Source organism: Centroberyx gerrardi, chromosome 16, assembly GCF_048128805.1.
Source record: "Centroberyx gerrardi isolate f3 chromosome 16, fCenGer3.hap1.cur.20231027, whole genome shotgun sequence".
Lineage (NCBI taxonomy): Eukaryota > Metazoa > Chordata > Actinopteri > Beryciformes > Berycidae > Centroberyx > Centroberyx gerrardi.
The window spans coordinates 18,980,301-19,000,997 of NC_136012.1; the positions used below are offsets into that span (position 1 = coordinate 18,980,301).

Genomic DNA, 20,697 nt, shown 5'->3' on the forward strand with positions numbered 1-20,697 from the left:
GACAAGACGCCATGATTTTACTGTAGTTGGACAGAAAATGGACGCTTCTTGAAAGTTGACGGGATATTTGTAGCTTCTCAGGCGTTTTGAGTGCTTATTCAACTATCTGACTTGGTAATTCCCATACAGCAGATGAGCGTTTGTGTCGGTTTCGCCATGTACAGGCGGATTCATACAGAAAAGTAAATAGAAAGGCTGCCGAGTCCCCGTTGAAGGGGAGCTGGTGTTAGCTAGAGGCTAGAGGCAGCTAGCTAGCTTCCCAGTAAAACCACTAGGTAGCTAGCTGTAAGCTAGCAAGCTAATAATAGCCGGTTGACCACAAAAACAATTGTATAGTCGATTGGCCAGCTCAAGGACAGACCACTTTGCCGGACCCAGGGTTACACCTTGAGGTAAGAATGTGATACAGTTATTCGCACATGCTAGTGTTTGCTAATTGTAGCGGTTTATCTTGACAAACACATTTCCGCTCAAGAGATGGACGAGCCAGTTGGGCTGTCGGCCTACTGCGTCACTCTGTATCAAGGCCTGGTTTAGGCACCACGAAATCTAGGTCTTTTTGTGTCATTGAAACAACTAAATACTATACTCTTGCCAAATTAAGTGTCGAAGTTAAACATAATGACGATTTTCTATGCTTTGTTCAAGGTCCGCATTAGCATTTTGATCACTCATTGTGCAGGCATGGGATGTTTGTTTTACAGTGAATATTAGGAGCCTCTATGGGCAGCATGGAATATTAACTCATTATGTACAGATGGCAGTTCTCTGCTAGATGCTTTGTTTTATTACTCACAGTTTATGCATGCATGTTTCATCCACCGTCTTCATGTCAGACTAATAATACCTTCTGCCTTAATAACAGGTATGGCCCGAATTTAATTTGGAAGGAGCTGGTGATGGCGGAAGGGATCGACATTGGCGAAATGCCCTCGTTTGACCCAATTCCAAGTTCTGAAGCAAAAAAGAGACCTAATTCATCTGATGGCAGTGAGTGTTTGTCTAGTTTGTGTGGTGATCTCACTTTAACACATGTAGTCTGTTGTGTTGTCCCATTTGAGATAATGATAGATTCAGTTGTAAATATCATACTCACATCTGATGTCCTTTTGGGTTCCTAACTACTACCTGTGTCTTGGTTATTGCAGGAGAAGAGCCAATGAGGAAAATGCCTGTGTCGAAATTTGGTTCCAGACCGCGATTTGAGCCTGTGCACTTTGTCAGTGGTGGTAGCAGCGGGGGGTCTGGCACTGATGAGAAGGAAAATGATAAGGAGCGCAGGAGGGGCGAGACGTACGGTGCGAGACAGTGGGACTCTGAACACCCGTCCTACAGCAGCAGTAGCAGAGCTCAGGGCTCCTCCTCCACAAGACCTGCTTTTGACAGAGTGCCATCATACAGTTCTGACTCTTGGGGTTCCCATAGGGATAGAGACAGAGACAGGGATAGGGATAGAGACAGAGAGATATCCTCAGGTGGTACAAGTGGCTTAGGCTATGGAGGTCGGGGATCCACCTCAAACTATATGACAAAAACACAGCAGGACTACACAGCTAAGTATGAAGCCCACGGCTCGCGGAATTCAGATTCCTATTCTCAGCCCAACAGGCACGATGGGTATGGAGGAGGGAACAGATCAGGTGGCTGGGATTCAGGACGTCAAGGTTTAGGCTATGGTCATCAGGACCGGCCTTCGTCGAGCAGGCCGTTCAGCAGAGTCTACAACAGCCCAGGCAGGAGCAGCCCCACCTCTCAGTCAGGGTCGTCATCACAGCCTCTTGCTATATCTCAGCCAACACTGGAGGAGAAGCAGAGGCTGATCACCAATGTGGCATCGGCATTGGCTGTTTCTTTTAGAGATCCCATGTTCATGACTGGAAGTGACTCGCCAAATTACAATTTCATGTTGAGCCGCAGCATCCAGGCCTGCAAGACCAATCCTGAGTATATTTATGTCAACCTGAAAGATATTCCTCAAGCTGACCTACCGAAGAACAGAAAAGTACCAACGGACGGCTATGCCTGTGAACTGAGATGTCAGTGTGTGTATCTTGCCACTGGATACTCCGGCAGCAAAAATGGGGCTAGGGACCGCGCCTCTGAGCAAGCGGTTAAACTCTTCCTGAAACCAGTCGAGGTTCGTGTTGTGCAACGCAAATATAGACACTCGATTGTCAATGACATTGTGGTATGTCAGATGCATTGCCCTACCCCAGCCTTTTTACCTGCACTCCGTAACCCAGAGGATAAGCCAACTCCCAGCTCAAAGGGCCAATACGAGCCTGACAAACGGAAACACTGGACGGAGTTTGTGGTTGTGGACAATGCTCATGACGCCATCTGCATACTCAACAATTCTGCTGCCTTTAATCGCATGAAGATTGACTACAAGTTTGACCTAGTCCCCAACAGTAGTGTTTGGCTGTGTAGTGTCTACCTGCAGGATGAGCTGGTGGCTCAGGCCAGGGGCACGAAGAAGAGCTCAAAACATGCGGCAGCTGAAGAGGCAGTAAGGAAACTTCGCATGAACCAGGCAGCACGACAGCAACAACAACAGCAGCAGCAGCAACAACAACAGCAGCAACAACAACAATCACAGTACTCCAGAGGAAATTATCAATCAGATCCCTCTAGTGGACGCTTTGGACAACAGGGGGTCAGGAAGAAGCACCTGAGTGAGTTGGTTATCCTGGAAAACTCTGATAATGCTATTTGTATCATCAATGACACCGCTCAGTTTAATAAAGTAGCTGCTGATTACAAGTTCACTGTTCTACCTGACCATCGCTGGAGGTGTGAGGTTTACCTGGAGGGACAGTATGTAGCAGCAGGAATTGGGCCCAAGAAAATTGTGAAACACATTGCAGCAGAGGAGGCCCTAGCCACCTTGAGACAGACACAAGCTGTGGTGAAATCCAACCTCAGGAAGGAGGGTCACAGTGATGCTATATCCCGTTACCAGATCCTGGCTCGCTCTGGTGAGGAGGCCACAAAGCAGGAGATTAAGGAAGACAACATTGGAAACCAGCTGCTCCGCAAGATGGGCTGGAAGGGTGGCGGTTTAGGTCGGGATGGTGAAGGCATCGCAGAACCTATTAAAGTCAAGGAGCAGTTCTCCAGAGAAGGGCTGGGCATGGATATGGACAAACCTGGAAATCAGCTCAGCAAGCGTGATATTGAGGACATCATCCGCAACTATGCCAGTTCAGACCGACAGGATGATCTGCGCTTCTCCACTGACCTCAACAATGATGAACGCAAGCAGATCCATCAGATATCTCAGAAATACGGCCTACGAAGCAAGTCATATGGACAGGGTAGGCAACGCTTCCTCGTTGTCAGTCGCAAAGTACACAAAGACCAGCTCATTGGTCAGCTGTTGCAGGAAGGGCAGGTGGGACGATATGAGCTGGTGAAACCTCAGGCCTCTCACTGATTTGCATGCAGAGCTCTTAAAAAAAACTGTCATTGGCTTGGACTTCAGAACAAAAAACACTCAAGTATAACAGTCATGTTTATACTTTTGTGTGACAAATGTACAACATTAATAATATGGGTATCTTTCAGGAAACACCACAGTGGTTTCTGCATTCCTTTGCCATTAAATATAGTTTAAGTATATTTAGCTTCAGCAGGGGCTGAGTAATACGCAAGTAATACGTAATTTTTGTTTGTCTTTGTTTTGTCTCCTGCCATTCCACAGGTCCTGTATTTGTTTCACTTTTGCACAAGCTTGTGTTGCGTGCTTTGTGCTACCATGTCCTGATGATGCTTCAGTTATTTCTTGATTAAAAAATGACTTTAAAATAAGTTTTTGTCACCAAAATCCACTTTTCTTAAGTGTTTTCTTGGCTACAAAAGGAACCTGGCAGAATATACACCTTTTCACTGCTTGTTGGTTCTTAGCATTGTGAACATTGTTGACGGTTAACACATAAAAGACGAGGTTTAGAGACAAAGTATGAAGGCGGTAACATCTAACTGTAACAATCTGCTCGTACCAGTCTCTGTATTGATACATCTCTATTCCACAATACTACTTGCAATGTTGTTTGCTCTTCAACATCTAGAGATCATTTTAAAAGTCAAAGCTGCCTCCATGAGTAGAAATACTATCTTCACATGGAAAGTGTGTAAGCTGTGATCTTTGTTAAATGTCAGATGTATTGGTTTATGTGGGTAGTTAACTTGTCTGCTTGTTTTCACAGCTGTAATAACTGAATAAATTAAAACCGATAACAGGCTGCACTTGGTTGAGATGTATATTTTTTTACTTTCTGATACACTGAGAAGTCAAAAGACAACTGATGTATATTTCTTTTATTTACAATAAGAAAATGTACAGTTTGTTACATGGGTTACCAGTGCAAAGTTTTATACTCTGAAAACAAGACACCATCCTGTTCAAACAGTATAATCAGCTTATCTGTTATGACAGCTGATATGTAAAGATTTGAAAATAGTGTCGCAATGCTCTCACACCGCCTTAAATTGTCAGCATTGTGAAATTCTGCGCGTGAAACAAAAGGTTCGTGCCAGGAAAGGGCACAAAATGTCTCTTTCTCTCAAACACTTGAACCAGTGTGAAGCCTGGATGCATGTTTGAGAGAGACATACATGTTCACTCATTTCTAAAACATTAAGTCAAAGGCATGGCTTGTAAGTGCAGATGAGAGAAAATGACCAGTACTCTAGTCTGATGTACCTCAAAGGCATTGATTGAGTCAACAACTTGTTAGAGGGATGGATGTCCATGCCAGGTTAATTTTTGTCTTACCATTCCCTCTCAAAAGGCTTTCAAAAGGCAGAAAAAGAAACAAAGCTGGAAAGAGTGAGCCCATAGAAACACAAGGAAAAACACCCATGACCACTATTGTTTTAAAAATATGAACAGTTTGTATCTACACCGCAAACCACACAGCAAGCACATCTAATTGTTAACCATCACCATATCATCCAACGAATTTACTTGGTGGCGGAGAACACAACTAAAATCAATAGACGGGTACAAAAGTGACAACTGATAGAGATTGGCTAACCTTTTGTTGAAAAAAAAGGAGAGGGGAGGTGGGGCATGTAGCAAGTAACCCAGATATAACAAGGTACATTTACTTTAACAAACATACGCTTTGCCCAACAACAGCATCCTGCAGGGGTGAATGCCACAACACAACAGCATACAAACTTAGCAACAGCTATGGGACAGACAAATATACGGAGAAGGATTTAAAGATGTGTCATTTTATTTCTGTGAGAAGGTTCGTTTTCTTGATCTGGTGGTTTCTTTTGATTTCGGGTTGGACACTGTTCATACTTTGTGAACAATCACAGGGGTCAACAATCACGCCAGCTCTGTTCAACAATAGCAGAAACCCTCTTCTCATACTCCCGCTTGTTCTCCTGGTACAGTTGGGCTGCTTGGCTGTTAGCTGGACTGTTTGGGTTTGGCTCATCCAGTAAAGACTTTGAATAAATGACAAAGAATGGCAGTGAGGATGGATTTCTAGTAGAGTTTTATTGCATTATCACAGATGTCATTTGAGGACTGAGTAGCTTTCACATGCATTAAGTATGAGGACCCCATTACCCCCCAGGAATCATTTAGGTTCCATCGTTTAATGTAGCAGGGAAGAGATGGAGAGAACGCAAACTTGCGATTACTGTTCACAAAAACTTATCACGCTTTGTCATTTAAAAACAAAATTCACCCTCTACTCATGTATTTGTCATGCAATGTACTTTTATTAATTTGTGTCTGGATATCAGCTGTTAATCTGCATCAATGAATGTTAGGATTACCTGTATTGAAGTTAAGATTGAAGAGACATCATAAGTTGGACTCCAACGATTCTGAAGAATATCTAAGCATATGCTGCCATCTGCATAAACTGCAAAAGAGCGTAGAGAAAACAAGTCCGTTTTTGAGGGAGGATACAGAACACAAAAGTCAGCTTTTCAGGGTTGAATAACTGCTTAAATGTAACCACTTGGAATTATTGCAATTGCAACAATTGATAATTACTGCAATTATACCATTAACACCACAGGCACTCAAATACTTACCATTTGGATGAAACATTTTAGAGACAAAACGCACTGTTGGAGGTTTATTTGGATATTCCTCTGTGAATTCAATGGTGAGTTTGAAGGTTCCTAGGGGTAAGAAATAATAGCACAGCATGAATTGAAATGCACAGCCAAAAACAGTACACCATGCTCTGCAACATGGTGAGCTGGTCTCACACTCAATCACATTATCATAGGAACACCTCTCTCCCCCTACACTTTATGAAAAAAAATGTTCCCCAACTGAGTTTCCATGTGAATACTTAGTGAACTGACACTCATATTGAAATAGAGTGCCCATAAAACAAAACTTTCAAGAAAGTGCAAGTGCCTGTAGAACGAGTCCATCAGGGACCAAGCACGGTGAAGAAGACAGTGAGTTAAGTCAGTCCTTCATGTGTAACACCAAGGCATTCCTTCTTGGACCCCTAGAACTACTTATGGTCTTGTAAGACAATGGCATTAGTTCAGTTTGTTCAGGACTACAAATCATAAAATCCAGTTCAACCATGCAACAGATTTGATCAATAGTTGTTGTAGTTTCCTGGCAAGACAAACCCTCACCTGCTCCACAATCAAGACACTTTCTAAAATCTACTCTCAACCCTACCAATCAGTATAATCTAACTTCCAAAACCCATAATATTCAGATGGCAAAAAACAACGCTAGGAATAGGCTAGAATATTTGCCAACAGACTGCCATAGTATGGCTGAGCAGGTGCATTACAGCAGTTTAACTTTGTTGCCACAGGTTAACTTGGTAAAGCGTTGGACTCATTCAGAGCTTTGGACTTACCATCTTCAAAAGGCGTTCCCTCTGGTCTAAAAGAGAAGAAACAGACAGGTGGTAAATATATCAACTTGCAATATGCTGGGCTCAATTTTCAAAGACCCTTCTGTACACTTTTCATATCCCAGTTTATTAAAAGCCTGCAGAACTAGTTGACACAAACTAGAGCCTTATTACTTTTACAGCTTCATGTTCAAAAGCAAGCAGCAAGTGCTTCAACGAATACATGATTATTAACATGTCTAAAACCCCCTCAGTTATAGCTTTCAAACAATTCACATGAACTTACCCAAAAATGACAGCATTCCATACCATGATATTGTTTTCTGATGGGGCCCCACTAACTCCAGCCGGGGGGTCTTCTTGCAGCCTAGAAAGATACAATAAATACACAGTAGATTAGTTTTACCAGTTGTGATCACAAGGCACGAAATGTCATTTTAAACAGAGCATGGCACCTAAGTCAACAATGGCTCCTTTGATAGACATACTAAACTCTCGATGGTTAAATGTTTGGTGTGGTTTTACAAACAAAACAGACAAAAAACAAACAAGAAGGGGTCAGGTAATCCAACAAAACCTTTAGAGTTCAGATTACTTTGGTAAACTAGCCAACTACATGTTTCACATCTACAGGGTTTGCTACAATCTTCCGCACATGGACTTCAACTATAAATCAACATACACCAAGAGCACGTGTATAAATCAGGTATGGAGCGAAGCTTTTAATGTAAAAATCGGCAGACTGGGGGAGTTTCTTTAATACGAACTAGGGATACAGAGACAAAAGTCGTATCTCTATGATACAACAGCCTGAGTGGATCACCCGAATCCCTTTCAAGTGTGTGTACCATGTAGTAGTTTTGAATTGTTTATTTCTAACGTTACTTAGAAAGTTTCATCTGACTGTGGAGAGCCACTTTCCCATGCCACGCACTGTGTCCTCACATTACAATACAACCTACAATAGTCTCATAGCTCTAAGACACTTATTAAGTGGTCCAAGCTAAGGCTCACAAAAAAACATTAACAATGATAATCAGAGTACATGTTGAAAAATTATAGTAAAAATGATAAATAAATATGCTTACATACATACTACTGCCCATGGCTGCCTAGCTAACGTTTGTGTCAGCGCACTAGAGACAGCTAACGTTAACGACTTGCTATCGTCTCTTCTTTGACATAAACTTATAGTAGATATTCAACAATTAGGACACATGTCTGAAGAGAAAAACACGGTCCCAACCCGTAACAGTTTCTATTTCTGTTTGTATCGTTACTTTACGCAGCGCAGTGTAGTTTACGATACAGTTTCGGCTAACGCTAGCAAGCTAACCTGAGGTTGCTAATGTTAGCTATACCTCTCTCGCTTGTTTTCTCGTCGCTTACCGTTTAAAATCTCTCATTAAACGTCGTCTTGCTGGAGTTGACATTCTGTTCACACGGAAACCTGGACCGTGCGCATAAACGTTACGCGGGTTAAGACTGAGTAAATATATTTTTATGGTTGTATTATTTTTAAAACCTAGCTAGCTAGCTAACGGCTGCTAGTTTGTCAAATATTTGGCTGCCTCTACTGGTCTCAAATGATGGGGTGCTACCACTACAGGGGACAGGGGTGTTAACATCGACTGGACCTAAATTGTAGCGAAATATACTTACATATAATCACGAATAAACAGCATATTACATGTGATAGAGTCAAATAAACCGGATTCCTTTAACCAACAAATTCAAGCCTGTTGTAATTTTAGAATAAAAATGTTTCTCACAAAAGAAGACCTGTCTCTAAACGTGTGTCATTCCAGCAAAAATTACGTCATATGTTTAGCGCCCTTATAATATACGAGATGGCATTTTTTCCCTCTTACCCAAATTCCTTTTTTGCGTCTCTTGATTGGTATAATAGTGCCACTTAAACCCAGGTTAATCCAGAGTGAGTACTTCAGGGTGAAGGCAAAACCAATGACTGACCAATGTATTTCTGCTAGGCACCCTGTATTTATTGTGCAGTCATATTGGATGACCACTAGATGGGGATTAGCTGCCAAGAGTGGTAAAATACACACCATACATACCACAGAGTAGGCTAAATAACATAATTGATGTAGCAATCTCAACTTTTACCTACAGCTTTATGAGCTATTAGGAAAACAAACCTAAAATTATACAATATCACATACACGTTGAGCCACAAATCACTCCTAAATCATGGATAAAACGGTCAGGATGATGACAAAGCGTGCATCTGTCCCATATGGTCTAGCGGTTAGGATTCCTGGTTTTCACCCAGGCGGCCCGGGTTCGACTCCCGGTATGGGAACGTACTTTTTTTTGGATGATAAGTGTTCCTAATGTGGGAACACTTGTGTCGGAAGAATGCGGATGAAGATGTTGGCGTCAGTATCGTGATGGAGGTAGATTTTCTAGTTTGACAGTATTGTCATATGGAAACTGGCAGTTGATGGCAGTTAATAGGTGTAGCTGATTTATTTTTTTAAAGACTTCTTTCGTTATTGTTTTCTTTGGCTTTTTTTCTTTTTTTATGACATGCCCACCCCGCGGTCATTGCTTCCAGAGAATCCAGACCCCGCCCGGTTAGGAAGTATCCTCAACTGCTCTCATCTCATAACGGCTTGTACTACCGTGGTACCACCCGGACAATGTACTGTAAACCCAAGTCTAAACAGGTCCATCTCAATTTTTATATTCCTGTGCAAACAATAGGCTAAACGTCGACTGATTATCTATACTATGTAAATAAACTATTTCAGGTCTGTAACTGTGATTGGCTGAGTCGCGTTCGAAACGTTGCAAAGTAAACTCACACCTGTAACCGCATAATAGTTAAATTAAATATTAATACGCCACCAGAAAGTCGCCATTCAAAGTGTCGCTTAGCAACCAGTTTGTTTAGCTACAGATCAATACCTATAGGCCTTGGTGTTAGAATAACATTTACGTAATATTTAAAATTAACGATTAAGAATAAAAGATCAATTGAACATTCTTTCTTTTTTAAAACAATTGTGTATTACCCCTTATCGTTTTGTAAAAGCAATACGCACCTCGATGTATGTATGTTTATATGTATATAAGTATGTTTTAGTTGTTTTAAAATGTGTGTAAAGCACATCCCCTCGACGCTTATTGCTTAATAGGTCTACTGTCCTGACTTTCTGGTCTCGCCTACTAACGCTGGTTACAGCGAAACTGTGGAGCTGGCCAATCATTTCCCAGGAAAATGTGACTGCTAGGAATTCCCCACGCATCAGCCCTGTAGGGGAAAACTGCAACCTTGTGTCAGGCACAGGGAGAGAGTAATAGGCTAGTTGGCCGGTGAGTGTGCGATGATGTACATCTCTCTAATTTACAACAAAGAAGCCCCAGGGATTATCCTCTAATAATGTCTTTTAACGCCGTCGTGTTTCGTGAGGACTGCCACTTTCATGTATTAAGCCAATGAATGTACTGATGTCAACTTCTACGAGGGTAAGTCCACTGAGTACCGTTTAGGCATGTTTTAATGTTGCCCACGAATGCTTGTTTCCTTATAGTTGTAAATATGATGGGAGCTTGTCAACATTGCCTCTTCGGGTCGGGCGTGTTTAGGTAAATACAGTTTTGTTTATGGGCCTACAAGCTCATTAGAGCTGCTCATATTAAAGAATTAGGACCTACAGCAGATAATGGGTTGTTATACTGTAGTATATTATAGTGATTTGCTTGTGACAGAAGCCTTTCAGTGCACTTTGCCGATCTGACACCCTCCTCAAAGAAAAGTTTATTGTGTGACCACTGACCACTGATCCAGCTTGACTGAACTCATATGATGTGAGAAGCCCCAGGATATATGACTAACGCGTGTGTGCGTGCGTGCGTGTGTGTGTGTGTGTGTGTGTGTGTCTGTGTGTGTTGATTGGACACACTGGACACTGTGAACGTCTTGTCCATTTAGCGCGGCAGGGATGCCCTCCTGAAAATAATGGTTTAATTTTTATGTAAAGAAGGCTAAAACCAGTATGTTAAAGTTGCTATTATGGCTGTATGAACTGCTCATCCATTTGTATAAGATACTTAACTTATGAACAGACTTATTATAAGATGGGAACCACACAAAGAGGAACGCCAGTGCCAATTTTAGTACTTGGTTACATTTTTCCTATCTTGTAGCCCTGACCTCCAATCTGTGATGCCACACCAATGGGAATGATGTGGAAAAGATGGAAAATTTTACTGTATGAGCATGCATACTGGGAAGATGGGGACATTTTCATGTTCAGACTGGTGTTCACTGACATTTATCAGCACACAGGATATGATGCTATCCCTTGTGTCATAATCCAAGGTGAGCATTCATATAGAGGCCCAATTCAGAGTTTAACAGAATGATATACTACTGTACAAATGAGTACCAGAAAACATCAGGCTGTACCATCATCAATCTACAGGACTATAAAACAGGCAGCGACATTTACCAGTTACCTAATCTAAAATGAAACTCTATGGATGTAAAAGCCATAACAACCATTCTGTGGCTCCACAGTGTGTCTCCCATTCAAAGTCAATGAAACAGCTGCAGACTGTACATGTTAATCAAATCATGGATTAGAGTCTCGGCTCTGTGGTTTCTTGCTTTGGGAGAGAGTTGTTCATGTTCTCAAATATTCACCAAACTGTCATGTCAGCGGGCAAGCATAAATGAATGCTGATTCTTCACTCCTCCAAATATATGTCTGCAATGTCTCACAAACTAGTGTTTTCTTGACTAGTTGATCAACCCTCTTTTGTGGCGAGTCTAAATGTTTGCCAGATGTTTACATTTTTGGGCTAAGATGCTTGTATCATGGGACATACAAACAGAATGTCATTGGTTGACTGTGGTTGCTCCCTTCAGAGAAAAGGAGCCGTGACGCAGAGGGGAAAGGGAAGAGTTTGGAGGTTTTGCTTGTCCATCCCACTAGAGACAGGACCAGCTGGACCGACCAACCCTTCGCTACCCCTTTCTCCCCTCCCTTGCAGCCTTCCCATCCCAGAGGCTGGCAGATAATTGGAAACTTCAATCCACTGAAACCAATTATCTACAACAAGACCTCCTAAATATACTTTGCCCGCAGTGTGGAGTTCTCTTGTTTGTTGCAAGCATGCGTCTTTGCATTAGAAACATCCCCTCATGCTTCTGCCCAAATACTTTTCTTTTGCCCCTCTATCTCTCTCTGTTTTGACAGTTATGCACTACAAATCTACACTGTCTTAGACTCCCTCAAGTGGAGGGTGTTTTCCCCACAAGAGGAACTTTGAAAGACAGAGCCTTGATTTATATATACGGCACAGAAAGAAAACGATACGCCAAATGGTTGCAGTCGATCGGCGTGTGTTTGCGCACACTGGGAATAGAAGAGCGTGGTCGTGGCTAATGAAATTCCTGGTACTTATCGTGTGACGGTGATGTCACCATCAGCAGTCTGAGCAGCTGAGGAGTGTGACGATGACCACAGACAATGGAGAGCTGTGCTGCATTGTGCTCCACTTAACGCTGAGGGCTCCTGTCAGTGTTCAGACCTCAGGCTGAGACACCCTCCTTGCGTAGGATCTGCCCGTCTGCCTTAATGGGCTTCTGGGTATTGATTTGACTGCACAAGAAGGACTGAGCTTTTATGCTGTTTAGAAAGCACCACTACAGCCTCACAATGGACCAATAGCTTTCATAGTGGCCTTGCAAGAGATAGGTGAGGGAATACAAGAACAGCTTTCTTTTGCAAGTAGGTATTCAAGTGAGGTGATATATAGAAATAGGCGAACATCCTTGTACAGTTACTATGTTGAGAGTTTCCTGAGTATTCAGAGATGATATGAAATTGTTCTATCCAGGATACACGATGGAATAGATGCATAAAGATGGTGGCCATGTGGTTTGGTGTCACCCCATAGTGTAACGTGTCCACACATGTACATATCTTTGCCAGCTTGGAAAGAACGGTGGGTTGGGCCGAGAGGATTGAGTAACATCATTTTATGAGGCCATCATCTTTGTGCCAATGACCCATTCTCCTATGTGTAAATGAGTGTAATTCGGTTCCTTACAAATAACCACAAGATGGCAATGTTCATGTGCCTTGACTAAATAAACAAATGTATGAGATAGCTGAAATGTCAAATGACTTGCAGAAATGAAGGAACCAACTTGTGAAAAGAGAAATAAAACTGTTGCACTTCCCTTTTTTGAGAAAATACCTCACAGTGTTGGTCTGTTTCTTTTGAAAGACTGTAGGGGAACTGCTGTGTGCAAAGTTCCTTAATTTTATGCTACCGTTTCGACACCCCAGGCCTTGTCACCTGAATTTCACCTCCTCAGACATGTTTGATTGCTAGGCAGCAGCACTAAACCCTTACCACTGGATATGACGTCAGGAGGAAAGGAGAGACGAGGGAAATTCCACCTGTAACCTCATTCTGTCCTTATGCTGCCTGTCACACTGTGAAGCATGTGACTTGGACAAGTCGTCAAGCCTAGTTCTGCATGAATCTACTTCATGCATTGTGATGATGTAAGCCACAGTGTTACGGTCAGCTAAAAGATTGACCAAGACATTTTTATTATGTAAGAGGTCTAGTTTTGGCCTATTTTCATTCAAATTTATTAGACTTTTTTTCTCTACAGTCTTGCACTGTGACTTTGTGCTTAAAGTGTGTAGTTGTGATGTCATTACTGTAGTAGATGCTATTTTTGTGAAATTAGTCACACTTTAACAAAATAATCTAGTCACAATATTTGAGTTTGTCTACAGGGAGTATAGTAGGGTGAATCAAAGTGTATTGTGCCCATTCTGGCAGCATGTTGACATCATTAGATTAGTTGACCACATTGCTTGGATATTTTTATCGTGTTCAGGTCCATGTAGGCCCATAGTAGTAGGTACACTGTATCACTTATATTGTAACACTCTAGCTTGAAGCAGGCTGACTACATTGCGGTTCTTCACAAAAATCTCCCTTCACTTCAGTGTATAATAATATTTCACCATGTCAAATGTAATGTCTTAGAGCTAATGAGGTAGTGAATGTTTCATGGAGGCTTTTAATGTGTCAGCTTAGGCAGCGTTGCTCGGATTCATACAGCGAGCTCCGTCCCGAAGACGGCGAATGATCTTTCCTCATTCAGCGGATCTACATTTTTGACAAAATGTGTCAAATGTGACAATATAGCAAAGACAGAGCTGACAGAATTTAAGAAGTTAGCGCTCGCAGCTTGTCACATCCAATGAAAGGCTGTTCTCTATTGTCACCATCAATAAGCTTTGTCTTTTTTTAGGTTATTGTCAGAGTGACAGGCTGTCCCTCAGGCATGATTTTGAATTATTTAACTACATACAGCCGACGGGTATTATAACCTAGGCCCTGAGTGACAGAGCAATATGCTTTCAAGGCCTGGTGGCATTTTATTAATAATGAGCTTGAGACAAACTAGGGCTCTTGGGTTGAAAACTGCTGGCTGTTGTCTTAAACTGGTGCAAACATGCTGTTATCCCTAAATCCACTGGTGTATCACAGATTAAATATCTGAAACCTCAGTGTTTGTTAATGGCTCTTGAACATCTATCCATGAGAAAATAGTTTCATGGTAATCTAGGCCCAGAGTGGCAGAGCAATGAATGATTTCTGCTGTTTCTTGACTGCAGGTAGCTGATACTACTGCCCACAGAGGTGTGATGTGGACGGTCTGGATTGTTGGCCTTGCTGTGTGTGTTTAATGTTTAATGAGTTGCCTTGTGTCTATGTGTGTGTGAGTGTGAGAGAGAGAGGGAAAGAGAGAGAGAGAGTGTGTGTGGGTGGCTTGGCCAGCAGTAGACCTAATCCTGTTAGACCTCACTCTGACATCATTCACTCCCTGCTTATCTGTTCAAAAACTATGCACTACCATAAACTGAAGATTTATGCTGCCTGTTTGGTTTATTTGTGTGGCCGTACCCACTCATAAGATATGTTGAATACTATGATAGTGCCTGAATTTTAGGTTACTGAATCCACTCCACTCCACTTAACCAATATGATATATTTCCATAAGGCAATTTGCAAGCATGTGCAAGGTTCAGCTCACATATTGGCCCAAGTGACACACTGGTCATTGAGTATTTTCAGCTAAAAGGCTTCTGGTCGGTGCATCATTCGGTGCTACTGGGGAATGAATCAGTATACAGTATTGTGCGTTGAATGCATTGTCTGTATAGTTAAACACCTACACGCCACTTTGTTGGGTCTGTATGGTTATAGTCATGCTCAGTCAGTGCAGTGAGTCATCTCCGCTCACTGTCCGAGAATGAGAGCGTTTGCACAGTAGCCTTAGGTGTGTACGCTGTCTTCACACCCGCTGTCTAGCAATAATAGGAAGTCTAATCATCAAGCCAACCATTGTCTGTTTCAAGGTTATTACAACAACAAAAATTGGCTTCAACCTACTGGCATTTTCTTTCTTTTTTTTATCTCAGTGATCGTGACTTTTTTGCATTTTTTGATCAACTTACCTGGGTCGCTTTCACTCTTTCATCACCACTTGCACATGAGAGAGTTTTTGAGTGTTTTCTCATACAATAATAATTCTTTGTCCATCTCAGTGGGGTTAATTAAAACCTTGTTTGCCTCAGTCTGCGTCTCCCATGGGGTGCACATCTATCCTGTTAGCCGGCCTCTGACAGCCTCACTTGAAGCCTTCCCTGTGTTTTGAGTGACTAGAGCAGCCATCAGCTGACCTCCAAGCTACACAAATAGTTCTGTCCGTCCTCCAAAGGCTCCCATATCTCAAGTCCTCAAGGTTTAGATTGTTTCAAAATGTTTCTCAGGTTTTCAGAGCCTTAGAGTCCATGGCACTCTAAAATAACTCTTGAATTCTCTTATTTAAAAGGAGTCATTCATGTTGTCTGATACAAATTTGTAGGGCGTGCCTAGATAAAGATAAAGTGTGTCAGATGATTCAAGTTCAAGTGGGAAACAAAGTGAAAACAAAAATCATAAAAGCAATGAGCACTAGTCCTACTATGGGACAACATAATTTACGTAAAACTTTGACCTATGATAAACTCTCTGACCCATTTTAGCATTCAGGCCAGGATAAGACTTGGTTATTAATTGATTTTGTGATCTAATCAGACTGTAATCTTTATTCTCTTATAAGTTACTGTAATAATAACCTGTATTACTGACTGAAATGCTGCCACATTAACAGGTTTACTCATGGACAGATGAATTATGTAAGTAATATGCTGCAAAATGTGAATCTGATGTTTCAAAATAACATTAATTTTGGGATAGACAAGCAAGAAGATTAACATCATGCAACGAGGGATCTGATGCTTTCACAGTGTCTCTCCTTTCGGTCAGAGGAAATTCATTGTTTGAGGCCTGAACCACACGGGCTGCTTGATCCAAAGTATTGCTGTGCTCTGCCTTTTAATGGGGGCATAACGACAGAAAATGGGGGCTTTGTGGCTTGGTTCTGTTATGGTTGGCCTCTGTTTTGCAGAACCAGTGCATGAGAGTTACCAGTGGCCTTTATTTTTAGGCTGCAAAGGAAAGGTGTGTCCCTTTGGTTAGTCAGCAGGGTCACATGGCTTTGTACTGATCACATCAAGGCCATTTTGCTCTAGCTAATACACCATTCTGGGAATAAGGCAAGAGCATGCTTTCTGCGTTTTCTCACTGTGGCCTGGGTTTAATTTCACCCCAGTGACATGTCTTGAAGCACCAGCACTTTAAACATCTTCATTTTTTTTTATTGCTTTTCCCTAGAGCGTGGATTTGATTTGTTGTGCAAATCTGGGTGAGTTTATGTTCCATATTACGAAAGATAATGGGAAGGCTTATGGATTCTTATGAGAGAATAAGTGCAAACAGGTTTCTTTCGCGTTGTTAAAGTGAAAATCCACAATAAAACACTATTCACATGTCATTCATGATCCTTAACACTTTAGTATAGATTTGAGGCCATAATATGCCTCTCCCAGTGTGATAAACAACAGTAATCAAGCAACACTTTCTCAACACTTTCTCATGCTTTTCTATTGATATTCAATAGGAGGACAACTTTTTGGACAGAGTGATTTTGTAAGGATACAGTCTACCGGTCTTCCCTTAAACGTCAACATAAACTGTGTAAGCTGTTTTTTGTTTAATGTGATAGAGGGAAACATTGTTTATTGTACTCTTGAGAATATGCCTTTCATTGTGGTTTTTACTCTCATGTTGATGGGTTTCAGACAATAAACAATACATACTTACAATAATTTCTACCCTTAGATTTGTGTGGTTTCAGAAACTGACATCGTAAACAACGGTGAATATGGATGATACAGGAGTATATTCTACTACTGTATGTCAGTGTGAATTTCCTTGTTGAGGCATGTCATTTAAAGCATATTCAACACAAGTTAGACTGTATAGGGCAGGTATTTTGGACTATGTGCAAATGATCATTTGATAGTTTGAATTCATTTTGAACCAGTGGACTAGGCAATAATATTTATACAATACACTTTTTTAGGCTTTTGGAATAGCGCTACTATATCTGGTAGACAGTCACATATTGACATGAGCACATTTTACATTTATATTTTAGGAATTCCTACCTAGAGTAATTTACAATCAGCGACCGATAGGGATTCACTCACTGTCTTGCTCAGAGACACTTTTACAGGACATTTGGCTGTTGATGGACACATTGGCTGTTACTGGGATCAAAGCTGTGACATTTCAGTCATGGGGCAGTTTCTGTATCCATTGGGGCACCTTGCCGCCGAAATGGGAACCAGAAAGACTTGGCTGGCTTGGATGATACTGGCTCAAAAGTGCAATAAGTGTGGTCTTTAGTATTCATTAATGAGAGAGTCATGAAGTGCTCTCACTGCCCTCTCATCTATTTATTTGCTCCTTTTAACAGACTTTCTGTTGGCGAAGTCGTCATCACACTTAAGGAGAGAGTTGTTTACCCACAATTAACAGATCATTGGAATGCAATGCAGTTTCAAGCCACGTTGGGAAATTTGTAAGAAAATGCTGCAGGAATGTAAAATATGAATCATGGCTTACTGTCATACTGAAACTTGGAAGGAGTTTCATCACTTTGGTACAAACATTTTCCTTTTCAAGATTCAAGAAGATTCAAGATTCAAGAAAACTTTATTGTCCATTAGTGCAGGCAATAATGGAAATTTGTCTTTCGCTGGTCCTCAGCACACTTAGAGATACAATACAGTACATATAAGAACATAAGTGCACATAAAAAGACAACACAGTACATGTAATAAAATCTCATGCAGGGTTAGGTTAGTTCTCATGCAGATAATCTATGTGCATGTATGAATGGAAGATCTTTATTTCTTTCTCTGATTTATAAGATCCAGAAGAAGGATCAGCTAAAGAAAGAGAATCAATGGTAGACTTGAAAGAAAAGCCTCTAGGAACCAATTGATTCAGCATGGTTACCGGATCTATAGAGGGGAAAAATACCTTACTCATAGTGACAACGTCTTGGCAACACAATTGCCTATTACACACACACACACTCGCACAGACTCATGCCTTATTCACAACATGAATCAAACTGATTCAGTACACATCGCTAATATTAACAGGAATGTGTTAAATGTTATGCAGCTCTCCTCGAGGCTCCGACTACTGTCCTGTAACTGATTGGTGTTGGCACAGAAATTCTGTTTATCCGCAAGGTTTACACAAGGCGAGTAATGTAAGAATGATGTCTGTTTGTGTACATGCATGTGTGTGTATTTTGGTGTGTTTACATAGTTGTCCTGGATTTTAGTAGTGTTGCAATGCATTAGCCCGAAGAGTGTATATCACAAGAGCTGAACAGTTGCCTCCAAGGATTTGGGTTGTGGACAGTATTTCCAGAGGCAGTGATAAATGGAACTTGTTTGGTGTAACTTTCCCTCACAGCAAGGCTATCAATTTGCTCTGAAGAAAACAGTTTCTTTCTACTCTGCGCTGAATTGTACTGAAGCTAGGCCAGGTTGAATTAATGTGACGACTGGAGCACTGGGTGGAGATGGAGAGGGCAGAGGGTGATTTGGGGGTCTGTTCCAAATAAGCCTCTTTTGTCATGTTGCAATTGCACTTAAATTTATCGTGTTCATTTTTCAAATACTTCTAAAACAAATATTATTTCTGTATTTCCCCGAAACCTCCCAAGTCTGTGATATTTTGTGTTTTTGAAACCGAGATTCTGTTACTCATTTCTTTTCCTGCTTAAACATAAAACACAGAGCTTCTCTAAAACGGAAAAACACACACACATACTTGCTGGTGCACACACAAGAGTGTGAATGCACATACAAACGCACACTTTTCATCACGGACCACCACTTCCTGTTTGTTAGCGGGGTCATATCTGATAAAGATTCGTATCAAGTGTCAGCTATATCTGCACAACCTTACAGCCTCTGGTGGTGGGCTGGTGAGGTGCTAACAAGATGTGGGCTGGTGAAAATGATCTGAGAAATCCAGAATTAGAAGTAATAAGAACGTGAAGATTCATTTAGAGATATGCACACCTGGTAGCTTGAGATAAATTTGAATGTGGGAGCTTTGACCACCAGTGTGCATCATCAGCTAGCTGTGTGTGACTGGTTGAATCTTGAGGGGGAGGAGGAGGAGGAAGAACAGAAGAAAGAGTATTTTTGGGCTACCTGTGGTGCCTAAGTGCAGTCAGACTTTGTTGATAGTTATAGTCTCTTTTCTTTGTACCTCACTCTGTTGTTGAACATAGGAGTAGTTTTATGGGGCTTTTTACTGCAAGGAGAACAACTCCTCTCTCTCTTTCACACTGCTATTAGACACACAGCTCATTCCAAACTTCCTAATGGGACATGAAGAGATGCAATCTTCTCTTCTGATCTGCCCAACAGATTTTAATCACTGTGGCCAGATTGCTACATATTGTGTGGTCAAAGTCTAAAGTGAGTGCATACCTGTCCAACTGTATTTGCTCCCCTCCTCCGCAGGAGAAACTCGTCTATCGTCTTTCACTCCGCTCAAGGTGTGGCCCGCTGGTTGGACCTCTCTGCTCTCCCCTCCCCCGCCACAGTCCCCGGCCAATCCCCAGCAGCCGCAGAACTCACCTGAAATGATTTGCATTTAGGGCCCGTCCTGATCCCTGATTGGCCAGGTGCGAGCTCTGTGCCCCAGGGCTCCTCTACCAATGGCGGCAGTGCTGTGTGACTCATAGGGAGAGGACAAGTTGCTTCACTACACTTCTCCTTTTTCTGTTTCAAACAGCAGCCATTGCGTTCTCTTTTTTTTTTCTCCCCTGCTTTCCAGTTTTGTTTTATCGCTGTGAGAAAGAGGTGTGGGTCTGGTCAGTGGTCCACACCTTCAGACTGCTCTGTCCCCTCTGCACTCTGGAGACACACCTTGGATTATTTCCCCTTTCGCCTTTGTTGTCTATTTTTCTCTTGATTTTTATTGGTTACTGAGATCCTGCACTTGTTCTATTGCTATAATGGATCTTGACACCCGAATCCTGTGTCTTTGAGGTTAGTGTTGAATTGTTCTCCTCCTCCTCATATTTGACCTATTTTGATGGTTATGTATATATATATGGATTTAATATATATACGTACATACAGTATATATATATATATATATATATATATATATATATTTATATATATTTATATATGTATGTATGTTTAAATCTCTCTCTCTCTCTCTCTCCCTCTCTCTCTCTCTCTCTCTCTCTCTCCTGCATAATAAAAAGCAGAAGTTGTTCTTGTAAGTGGACAGGCAGTTAGGTAACTAGGTCGCCATAATGTGCACCTTTGGCTAATTG

General features: G+C 41.6%; 3 protein-coding genes and 1 non-coding gene across 6 annotated transcripts in view; 3 read left to right on the top strand and 1 right to left on the bottom strand.

Annotated features, from left to right (window-relative positions):
- Positions 1 to 18: 18 nt before the first annotated feature.
- On the top strand, positions 19 to 4,238 carry nkrf (NFKB repressing factor). Its single transcript, XM_071895075.2, has 3 exons — positions 19 to 392; positions 866 to 990; positions 1,149 to 4,238. Exons 2-3 carry the CDS (start codon positions 900 to 902, stop codon positions 3,434 to 3,436), a joined length of 2,379 nt encoding a protein of 792 aa, XP_071751176.1. The 5' UTR covers positions 19 to 392; positions 866 to 899; the 3' UTR covers positions 3,437 to 4,238.
- A 67-nt stretch (positions 4,239 to 4,305) lies between these two features.
- Positions 4,306 to 8,434, bottom strand: LOC139908433 (ubiquitin-conjugating enzyme E2 A). The gene is made up of 6 exons (XM_071895127.2): positions 8,250 to 8,434; positions 7,147 to 7,227; positions 6,864 to 6,889; positions 6,064 to 6,153; positions 5,800 to 5,888; positions 4,306 to 5,463 (listed from the first exon to the last, which is right to left on the bottom strand). Exons 1-6 carry the CDS (start codon positions 8,291 to 8,293, stop codon positions 5,335 to 5,337), a joined length of 459 nt encoding a protein of 152 aa, XP_071751228.1. The 5' UTR covers positions 8,294 to 8,434; the 3' UTR covers positions 4,306 to 5,334.
- A 677-nt stretch (positions 8,435 to 9,111) lies between these two features.
- Positions 9,112 to 9,183, top strand: trnae-uuc (transfer RNA glutamic acid (anticodon UUC)). Its single transcript has one exon. It is a non-coding gene; the product is annotated as a tRNA-Glu (tRNA).
- A 991-nt stretch (positions 9,184 to 10,174) lies between these two features.
- elf1 (E74-like ETS transcription factor 1) overlaps positions 10,175 to 20,697 on the top strand; it is a 38,542-nt gene continuing 28,019 nt past the window's right edge. For 2 of the 3 annotated variants that reach the window (XM_071895089.2, XM_071895115.2), the window contains exon 1: positions 20,057 to 20,401. The gene's annotated coding sequence lies outside the window, so the exon portion shown is untranslated. Of the gene's footprint in view, positions 10,353 to 20,056; positions 20,402 to 20,697 lie in introns of those variants that run through there. The other variant, XM_071895098.2, reaches the window with a different exon arrangement.

Bases quoted from the DNA above. Each gene is read 5' to 3' on its own strand.
- nkrf (XM_071895075.2), top strand. From the start codon at position 900: ATGGCGGAAGGGATCGACATTGGCGAAATGCCCTCGTTTGACCCAATT. The intron at 991-1,148 runs GTGAGTGTTTGT...TGGTTATTGCAG, and splicing joins ACCTAATTCATCTGATGGCA to GAGAAGAGCCAATGAGGAAA.
- LOC139908433 (XM_071895127.2), bottom strand. From the start codon at position 8,293: ATGTCAACTCCAGCAAGACGACGTTTAATGAGAGATTTTAAACG. The intron at 6,154-6,863 runs GTAAGTCCAAAG...TCTTACCCCTAG, and splicing joins GGGAACGCCTTTTGAAGATG to GAACCTTCAAACTCACCATT. The intron at 5,464-5,799 runs GTAATCCTAACA...ATTTATTCAAAG, and splicing joins CAATCTTAACTTCAATACAG to TCTTTACTGGATGAGCCAAA.